Below are 9,643 nucleotides of genomic sequence, written 5' to 3'. Positions count from 1 at the left end.
CGCCGCCAGCCGCTCAACCTCGGGGCCGTCTTTCTCCTCGAGTCTCCGCGCGGCGGCATCCCGTCGGCCCTGCAGACTCCAGCGTACATGGCCCTTTCGCCAAAGCGGTCGGCCTCGCCCAGCGCCGCCAACGGCTCTAGCTGGGGTACCGACGCGCGCACAGCCTTCTGAAAACAGGCGCTCGCTCCGCTCACCTCATCACCGCCAAACACACACACACACACACGCGCGCACGCGCTTTCATTTCACACCAAGCACCGACTCGGCGACCATGCCTGCCACGTCGTACGCCACCACAAACATGCTCGTCACTGTCACCAGCACGTCGTCGTTGGCCGCTGGCAGCGTGGTCCGCGCCATCGGGCCGCGCGATCCAACCTTGTGCAGGAGGTGGCCTGTCGCCGCCGAGTACACGCCGACCTGCGGCGAGTTGGCGGCGTTGGCGACCACCACACCCGCGTCCGCCGCTACCGCAAACGCCTGTGCAAACAGCGGGCGCGAGGACGCCATCGCCGCCGCGCCCACGCCCTCGTCTCCGTCGTCAGCCTGCCACCCGCGCGCCCCAGGAGTCTCAAATCCCACGCTCGGCCTCGTGCTCTCACCGTCCCATCGCAGCAGGCTGCAATCGGCTGCGCACGAGATAACTCCTCCTGCATACGCCTCTACTTGCAGCACACGCGCCGAGTGCGACCGCAGCACCGCACACGGCCCGGCTGTCAGTGCCCGTGGATCGAGCGTCACGAGGCTGCCGTCAAAGCCGCCCGCCACCACGCACCCGTTCTCCATCTCCACAAGGCACGAGACCATGTCGGAGCAGACCTTGGCCACCGCCGCTGGGCCTTGAGCCAGGGACGCCCGCAGATCCCACACTGCAACTGTGCCGTCCGCCGAGCCACACGCCACGGTCTGCGGCTCAAACTCGGCGAGTGTCCATGCCATCGAATCCAGCTGTGCTGTGGCATCCGTCACCGCCCCAGTCTCGGCGTCAAGTACAAACAGCTCCTTGGCCCGCGACGACGCCACCGCCCTCCCACCCACAGGCACAACCCGCCGGAGCCAGTCGTCACTGCACGCCGCCGACCAGCCGTGGCTTGGCCCGTCATCGCTCCCGAGAACAGTAAAGCAGACTCGCCCATCGGCGCCGGCCGACACCACACCCTCGTCGCCCCACAGCGCCATCGAGTTCATCTCGGAAAAGTGCGCACCGACCTTGCGGCACTTGCCCGTGTCCAGATCGGCCACATGGACCGCCTCGGCGCCGAGCACCACCTGTCGACCCACCACCTCAACGTGGCTGATGGAGCCAAGCCGTGCCGTTCCCACCACGTTGGTGTGCGCGTCCGCCAGCCGCAGCACCTCGTCGTCGTCGTCGATCTCGTCCGCATACATGGCCGGCTTGCGCCCTCCTGACCGCAGCATACCGTAGTACCACGCCCGTCGCCGCGCACGCACCATGCTGCCACACAGCTCGTCGAGCGGGCCCAGCTCGGCATCCACCGCCACCCCGGTCGCTCGCGGAATCATGCCCTGCAGGATCCGGCCCCACAGCAGCGCATCGCGGGCAATGGCCCGCAGCCGCGAGCACGTCCGTCCTACCCGCGCCACCTCGACCGGTCCGCACCACTCCAGCACCAGCAGCACCAGCTCGGTCGGGAGCGACTCGAGCATGTCCTGCCTCTTCTCGCCGCCTCGCCCTAACTGTCGACGAGTGGCTTGAGCCCGCAGCTGCCGCCTGGAGTCTCGGGCCGCATCTGCTGCAACCCGTGCTGCAACCCGTGCTGCGACTCGGGGTGCGCAACCGATGGTGCGCCGGAGACCACTTGATCCAGCAACCATGTACCATGTACCTCCGTGCGCCCACTCCGTTCCGCTTCCTCATCCCACCCAGTCCCGGCCACCATCCTTGCATCCATCCCTCCATCCATCCATCCATCAGTCGGACTTGGCTCTGGCCGTGCGCCCGTCCCGTGGCGATCACCGACCTGTCGACGCCGCCACCCCACCACCACCCCACCACCACCCCACCACCGCACACACCACCACCACACATTCACTTTCCCCTCACACACACATGGGCTGTCGTCAGTCCACACAGACGGCACCAGGCAGCTCGGGCGAGTCCCTGGCGCCCATCCTCCCGCCGCTACCCGTCCGGGCCAACGACCGCGAGCGCAAGTCGCGCCACTCGCCAGCCGACTCGCCGCGGATTGAAGCCGAGCCACTGGTTGATGGCGACGACGGCGGGAAGGACGAGGCCGCAGGGGGATCGGTGTCTGAAGTTGTGGTTGCGGCTCTGCCCTCGCTCCGGAATGCCACCCTCAACACACCCACCTCGCCCACCTCACCCTCCTCGCCCAGCCTCACCCCTGTTGACCGGGCGAGTCAGCTCGAGGCCGAGCTCGAGTTTATGGTCCGCCTGGTCCAGCTCAACGAGCTCACCGATCGCGCCATCGAGGAGGCCATCAACAAGCGCATGCCGCTGCGCCACATTCTTCGGACCGTGGTCGGTCTCGCCTGCCACTATCTCGGCGCCTCGGCCGCGCACCTGCGGACCTACAACGAGCAGCTGGTCCTCTCCTCGTTTTCCTTTGTGTACTCGGCTCCCGGCGCGACCGCCACCCCGCCACACGGCCGCTTTGATCCCGAAGCGTGCATCCCCATCGATCCCGAGGTTGCCGACGTCTCGGTCTGGTGGCCGGTCCCGGTCGCCGATGTCTACGCCGCCACCATGCGCCTCGGCGACGGCGAACTGTACGTCGACCGCGGCGAGACGCCGACCGGCACGCCGCTCACCCTCCTTGGCCAGGTCATCGACGTCGCCGGCGAGTCGTTTGGCATGGTCGCCTTCTCTTTCTCGGCCGCGCTCGTCGAGGCCGAGATCCTGCAGGCCAAGGCCCTGCTCCGCATTTGGGTCGAGGAGCTCGACAACCACCTGGCGTCCATCGCCACGCTCCGCCGCAAGCACATGGTCTCCAAGTCAATGTCCGACGCTCTCAAGCTCCCGGTCCTCTCCGACGGCCTGCAGGCCGCCACCGACATCCTCCTCGCCGCCGTCCCCATCGCCAACATGGTCCTAGCCTTTACCTTTCAGGGCGACTCGCTCAACACGCTCCACTACAAAGTCATCCTCTCCGGCTCGCTCGTCCATGACTCGCGGACGCTCGAGCCGGGCGCGTCGCAGCCCGAGGCCGCTATCTCGCCGGTCGAGTACTCGGTCCACGACTTTTTCATGTCGCACCTCGAGTCGCTCGCCCGCTTTGACGTCGAGCCGGTGCTCGCCAAGTTCCGATCCGCCTTTTCGCACTCGTACGAGGCCCAGCCGGTGTGCGGGGAGGGCTCGGCGTATGTCGGCCTCTGCATCGCCTCCAAGGTCTCTGGCGATGAGTTTGGCACCTTTGATCTCGAGGTGCTTGACCGCTACGTCGACGCCATCTCCACCCGCATCGTCAACAGCTCCGGCGAGTGGAACCGCCTCTCCACCTGGTTCTCCGTCGACATCGTTCGCGAGCTCCTCACTGCACCCGAGCGTGCCTCGCTCCTTGCGCCGCAAGAAGCCAAGGTCGCCGTCCTCACCTGCGCCCTCGCCAACGCCTCCTCGCTCTCGTCGACGCTTCTGGCCACTCCCGACGCGCTTGCCACCTTTGTGGACGTCTGGACTTCGGGCGTGTCAGACATTATTTGGGCAACTGGCGGCGTGGTTGCCACTGTCGGCTCCGGCGATCTGGTCGCCGTCTGGGGCCCGCCATTCTTCCGCGCATCGCCGACTCTATCGGCCTCGGGCGCCCTCACTGCCGCGCTCCTCGTCCGCGACTTTGCCGCCTCGCTGGGCACCCATCCCAAGCTGGCGCCGCTGCTGGCGTCAACGGGCGGGCGGCCGACCGAGCTGGCTTTTGCCCTCCACCACGACCTCGTCGTCGCCGGCGCCTTTGGTCCCGCCAAGCGCTACACCGCCTTTGGTGCCGCCGTCGACCACGCCGCCCGCCTCCTCACCCTCGCCCCGCCCAACTCTGTCCTTGTCACCGACGCCTTTAAGGCCCTCCTGCCGTGGCCCTTCCGACACCCACAGTTTGGCTCCGTCTGCGTCTCGGACCTGCTCTCCGGCTCTCCTCCTGCATCGCCCGACGCAAGCCTCTACTACCATGAGGTGGTACTCCAGCTCCGCCGCGACCGGGCCGGTACCCTCACCCGTCGCCGCGGCTCCGGAACCCTTCCGTCGCCGGGCGCAGCAGTCTCGGACGTGACTGCCTTCGACGCCTCGCTCGGACTCGCCTCCGACTCGGTCCCGGCGCTTGCGCCTGCCGAGCCGGCCGCACTCGACGGCCAGCACTCGTCAAACTCGTCCGGCTCGCCGCACATCACCCCGCGCCCGCCGGCTGGCTCTGACGACGGGCCGGGCTTGGATGACGGCTCTTCGGCTTCTTCGTCGGGCGAATACATGGCGTTCTAAGCTCACGACTTGCCCAGCGGCGAGTTCCCGCGCGGAATCGGTGGCGTCCGCCCGGCCGAGTAGTCGAACGACGCCCGCCGCATGAACGGATCCATGACACCCGCCAGCAAATGCGCCTGCAGCGGTGGCGAGTCCGAGACCCGCATCGAAGTAAACTCCTCGTCGAACATCGAGGTGTCGTCGTCGCCGGCAACGTTGGGCACCCACGGCGGGCTCACCTCGAGTCGGAGCAGCGCGTCAAAGTCGATGTCGGCGTACCACGGGTGAGCAGTGACCTCGTCAACGTCGCCACCCTTGCCGCCGAGGCGGTAGTTGGGTGACCGCTCAAGGAGAGAGCCCACAAAGGCCGCGGCTTGCTCCGAGAACAGAGTCGGGTCCAGGGGCAGCTCGTGGTGGAGAATGAGCCGGAACGTTTCCTTCCGGTCATCGTGCTGGAACGGCGGCTCGCCCACAAGCATCTCGTAGACCAGGATGCCGAGCGCCCACCAGTCGGCCCGCATGCCGTAGCCGACCCGCAAAATCATCTCGGGCGCCACGTACTCTTCCGTCCCGCACATCTCCAGCAGCTCGTCATCCGACGTCACGTTCTCCTTGCACAGGCCAAAGTCGGCGAGGCAGATGTGGCCAGACGACTTGATGAGCACGTTTTCCGGCTTGAGGTCGCGGTACGCAATGTTAAGCGAGTGCAGATAGCCGAGCGCGAGCGTCAACTCCGCCGCGTAGAACTTGACCCGTGCCTCGTCAAACTTGACTTCGCGGTCGAGGTGGAAGAAGACCTCGCCGCCCGAAACGTAGTCAAAGACAAAGTAGAGCTTGTCCTTGGTCTGGAACGAGTAGTACAGGTGGAGGAGGAACGGGTGATCCGTCCGTTGCAGCACATGCCGTTCCGCAATGGTGTTGGCCACTTGCTTCTGCTTGATGATGAGTCCCTTGGAAATCGACTTCATGGCGTACACCGTCTCGCTACCCTTTTTGCGGACGAGGAAGACCTTGCCAAACGTGCCTTTGCCCAGGACCTTGATGAGGTCAAAGTCGTCCATCGAGACCTTGACTCCTGGCCGCGGTCCACTCCGCGCCACCTCCTTCAGCGCCTCGGCCTCGCGCTTGCGCTCCGCAATCGACCGCCGCTTGGCGTTTTTCGACGCTCCCGCCGAAATCGACGACGCACGCCCACGCTTCACCGCCGGCGACAGCACTGCATTGCCATCGTCGCCAAGTCGGACCACCGCCGACGAGGTGTTGAACTCGGACCGTTCAAGCTCGTCGATGGCCGCGAGCTGGAGCACCCGGTCACGCCCGGTATTCTCCCACTCTTGCACTAGCCGGAGCGGGACCTCAAAGTTGCGCAAATGCGCCTCGACCTCGCCGTCGACCTCGCGCTGGTACAGCCGGTACTGCGCTGCATCGCCCGGGAGCGAGTGCTGAGCCACAAACCGCGCCACCACATCGCCGGCCGTGTCCGACTCGGAGACCGCGAGCGTGTGCGGTGCGTCGTTGTAGTACACCAGCAGCGCAGAGCCGCCGCCACCGCTGTCGGCCGACGAGATAAAGACCGGAGGAAGGTCGAGGACAGAGCCCGAGTCGTCGAGCGACGGCGACGACGACGAGCCCACAAGCGGGCCGTCCTCCAGCACCGTCAGCCGGTCCGAGAGCAGCTCGATGACGTCGGCGTACTTGCCGACCTGCTCTTCAAGCTCCTTGACGCGCACCTCGAGCGCCTCGCGAAGCATGGTCTCGTTCTCCAGCTTGAGCGAGAGCTTGTCCATTACACTCTTGTCTACCAGAAACATGTCGTCCATAGGCACAGCCGTCACCTCTATGCCGAGCTTCTTCTTCTTCCGCCGCCGCGGCGACGACTTGGCCGACCTGCCGCCACCCTCGCTGCTCCGCCCGGTGGGAAGGCCCGAGAGCCGAACCGAGCGCCGCTGTGACCTGCGCCGCGAAATCGACTCGCGCTTGGAGCGCGACGCCGCCCGCGCCCGCTGCTGCTGCTGCATCGCCTCGGCTGCAAGCGCCGCGGCCTCGGCAACAACCTTTGGCTGGTGCGACTCCCACGCAAGCGTTACGTCGGACTTGGCCACCATGTGAATGTCGCCGGCAGCGTCCTCGCCGCGGACCTCGCCCTCGATCTCGCGCGCCGCGAGCTGGCCCGGTGTCCCTACCACAAGCAGCGGCGTGCCGAGCTCGAGCGCATTGCCTGCGCTCACCACCGCCAGCGCCACATACGGCGAGACTGGATCGGCGTCGAGTGGCGCAAAGACCGTCGGATCGTGGACATACTCGTCGATGAGGGTGCGAACAAAGCTTCGCCCGCGCCTGTTCCGCCGGACCTGGTCGCGTGTCGCCTCTGCCGACGGCCGGATGAGGCCCCAGCCGAGCGCGTCCATCATTGCCTTGGCTGTCACCGCCCGCGACTGCTGCCACACATGTGCTAGCACCTGGGCCACCGCCTTGAGAAGCTGCCGGCCCTGCCACGACATGATCGTCGCCAGCACCGTCCGCAGCTTGACCGTCCGCAGCGGCGACGCAGGCTCTTCGCACAGCTTCATCACCAGCTCATAGTGCTCAGCAGGCACCAGCGGCAGCGGCAACTCGTCCATATACACTCGCACTACCCCCATGAGCTGCGCAGGCCCAGCCGTGTCTGTCACCCCCATCGCCCCCGCCCATTCGCTCGCCGTGAGTCAGAAGTCGCTGGCCGCTCCCCTCCCCTCCCTTGCTCCCTCTTCCCCCCACCACGTACGCGGCAGCATGCGCAACGAGACTAGTCCATGCGGCGGAGGATCTGTAAACAACTTTGTACGCAGAGCGGTGAGGCGGGAGCCGACACAGTCAAAGGCGTCCGAGTTGGACATGTCTGCGCCGGCAAGAGCCGTCAGCGCCTCGTGGACCACCATGGCCACCCCCGTCCTGCCCTCCAGCAGGCGAGCGGGGACAGCCTCCACCGCCACTCCAAACGGTGCCACAGCCGCAACCTTGGTCGGGACCGCACTTAGCCGTCCACTCCGTGACATCCTTGCCTGTCTGTCCACGGGAGTCGAGTCTACTCCACCCTGCCCTGCCCTGCCCTGCCCTGCCCTGCCCTGCCCTGCCCTGCCCTGCCATGCCCTCTCCCTGGAAATGTGGCAGAAACCTGTCTTTTTGCGTCACTCGGCACACGTACGACGCATGGCAATTAATTGGCTGGCACCCGGGACGGGCCACGGCCTGGGCTGGGTGGCTACTGGTCCACGAGGCAGGACGCTTCTACGCTCCATCCCATCAGCCGCACTCATGTGCGCGTGCGTTCAAGGCAGACCACGCCGCGCCCGGTCCGTCAGCTCGTCGGATACGGATCGGCATCAAAGAGCGCGGTCGTAAAGGCCTCGTAGTCAAAATAGTCACCCTATTACCCGGATACCACTGCCCTGCCCTGCCATGCCCTGCCCTGCCCTGCCATGCCCTCTCCCTGGAAATGTGGCAGAAACCTGTCTTTTTGCGTCACTCGGCACACGTACGACGCATGGCAATTAATTGGCTGGCACCCGGGACGGGCCACGGCCTGGGCTGGGTGGCTACTGGTCCACGAGGCAGGACGCTTCTACGCTCCATCCCATCAGCCGCACTCATGTGCGCGTGCGTTCAAGGCAGACCACGCCGCGCCCGGTCCGTCAGCTCGTCGGATACGGATCGGCATCAAAGAGCGCGGTCGTAAAGGCCTCGTAGTCAAAATAGTCAGAAGCGTTTGGGCAAAACTCCGAGAGGACCTCCTCGATTTCGGCGGCCGAAAACGTGCCCGCGAGCCGGTGCACAAGATGCTTCTTCAGCTCGCGCTTGCGGACAAGCCCGGCCTCTTGCGTCGCCGACGAGAAGACCCGGAAGGCTTCCAGAACAGAGTCGGACGAGAGAGATGGCGCGATTGAGCCCGAGGCAAACTGGCAAAACTCGGCAAAGGTCAGCGGATTGTCGACGCTGATCGAAGGCGCCCGCGACCGCCTCCCTCGCTGCCGGGCTGTATGCGGCGGCGAGCTTGGCGAGCCTGGTGACTGCGGACTCTGCGGGCTCCGTGGGCTTCGAGGGCTATGTGGGCCGCTGATCAGCGGTGGCGACCCGCTGCCGTCGCGCTGCGCCTGCTTCCGCTCCGCCAGCAAGTGCATCCACGAGTTGTTCAGGTCGCGAAGCTCGCCCATGCCTGGAACCACCAGCCGCCGCGGGGACGCCTCCGGTACAGACAACGTACTCGCTGCCAAGCCAGCCTGCCCGCCATCATCACCGGCGCCCGACTCCGCCTTGCTGGTCAGATCTGCCGCCAGCCTTCCCAACCGCTCCGGATACGCAGCAACGATGCCGCGGATCTCAGCGTCCATGTATCCGACAAGCTTGAGCGCCAGCGGCAGGTCGCGAACCGGCAGAAGCAGCTCGCCCTTCCCGTCCGGCGGCGGAGCAACCGCTCTGCCATCGCTGGTCTCCACCGGCCCCGCCACTGCCGTTCCCGCCCCCGCCACCATCCCGGTCCCAACAACGCCACCACCGCCGCCACTCCCACCAGCGCCAGCGCCTCCGCCTCCGCCGCCGGCGCCTCCGTTGTCAGACCCGGCCTTGTCGCCTCCGCTCGCCGCCGCCGCCATAAACGCCTCCCTCAGCAGAGCCGCCGTGTACACCGACGGCCGTGGCAGTGGCCTGCCCTCGCCTTCGCCCACATCGGCCACCTCTGTCAGAGAGAACACCGAGTCACGCGACATGGTCTCTCCTACCGTCTCCTGCCGTCTGGCGTCAGGTGGTCCACGTCCGCGATGACCACCACGCTGACACCCTGGCACCGATGACCAAGGCCTGTCAGCCGACAGCACACCCGGCCACCTCCCAGATGCCTGCCCATCGCAATCTCAAGCCATTCAGTCCCCCCTCCCCCCCCCCCGCCCGCTTCCTGTGTCTAACTCGTGGACCTGCTGGTTTAGGCCTCGCGTTATCGAAGAATCGTCAAGCTCTCTGGGCGCGTCGAGCGCAGTCGGGTGAACCTAGGGCGCCTCTACCGATGCAAAACCTGGTCGGATTCGATGGTGTGTGTTGAATTCCTATGATGTAATCCAATCCGATACGCTCTTTCGCGATGATGAAGACATGGTAGATTCCCAAAATATATGTGGAAAACCTACTTGATGATCGGGGGAATCGACTCCGGGGATGCATCGCGCTTCCAGACATACCCTTCACGAA

The 9,643-nt window shown here is 66.1% G+C and overlaps 4 protein-coding genes across 4 annotated transcripts; 1 reads left to right on the top strand and 3 right to left on the bottom strand.

Annotated features, from left to right (window-relative positions):
* Positions 1 to 237: 237 nt before the first annotated feature.
* AMSG_00258 (uncharacterized protein) lies at positions 238 to 1,668 on the bottom strand (the record flags this gene model as incomplete). The annotated part of the gene is made up of 1 exon (XM_013907663.1): positions 238 to 1,668. The coding sequence occupies one exon, from the start codon at positions 1,666 to 1,668 to the stop codon at positions 241 to 243; it is 1,428 nt and encodes a 475-aa protein (XP_013763117.1). The 3' UTR covers positions 238 to 240.
* A 383-nt stretch (positions 1,669 to 2,051) lies between these two features.
* AMSG_00257 (uncharacterized protein) lies at positions 2,052 to 4,241 on the top strand (the record flags this gene model as incomplete). The annotated part of the gene is made up of 2 exons (XM_013907662.1): positions 2,052 to 4,147; positions 4,227 to 4,241. The coding sequence occupies exons 1-2, from the start codon at positions 2,072 to 2,074 to the stop codon at positions 4,239 to 4,241; spliced, it is 2,091 nt and encodes a 696-aa protein (XP_013763116.1). The 5' UTR covers positions 2,052 to 2,071.
* On the bottom strand, positions 4,013 to 7,461 carry AMSG_00256 (AGC protein kinase; the record flags this gene model as incomplete). The annotated part of the gene is made up of 2 exons (XM_013907661.1): positions 4,013 to 7,091; positions 7,191 to 7,461. 2 exons carry the CDS (start codon positions 7,459 to 7,461, stop codon positions 4,450 to 4,452), a joined length of 2,913 nt encoding a protein of 970 aa, XP_013763115.1. The 3' UTR covers positions 4,013 to 4,449.
* A 445-nt stretch (positions 7,462 to 7,906) lies between these two features.
* AMSG_00255 (uncharacterized protein) lies at positions 7,907 to 9,334 on the bottom strand. The gene has a single exon (XM_013907660.1). The coding sequence runs from the start codon at positions 9,166 to 9,168 to the stop codon at positions 8,098 to 8,100; it is 1,071 nt and encodes a 356-aa protein (XP_013763114.1). The 5' UTR covers positions 9,169 to 9,334; the 3' UTR covers positions 7,907 to 8,097.
* Between the last annotated feature and the right edge of the window lie 309 nt (positions 9,335 to 9,643).

This window comes from Thecamonas trahens (assembly GCF_000142905.1).
Source record: "Thecamonas trahens ATCC 50062 unplaced genomic scaffold supercont1.1, whole genome shotgun sequence".
Taxonomy (NCBI): Eukaryota; order Apusomonadida; family Apusomonadidae; genus Thecamonas; species Thecamonas trahens.
Note: the sequence above shows the minus strand (reverse complement) of the source record. Positions and strands in the feature narration are given on the sequence as shown.

Coding starts and splice junctions, on each gene's coding strand:
- AMSG_00255 (XM_013907660.1), bottom strand. CDS start 9,168: ATGTCGCGTGACTCGGTGTTCTCTCTGACAGAGGTGGCCGATGTGGGC.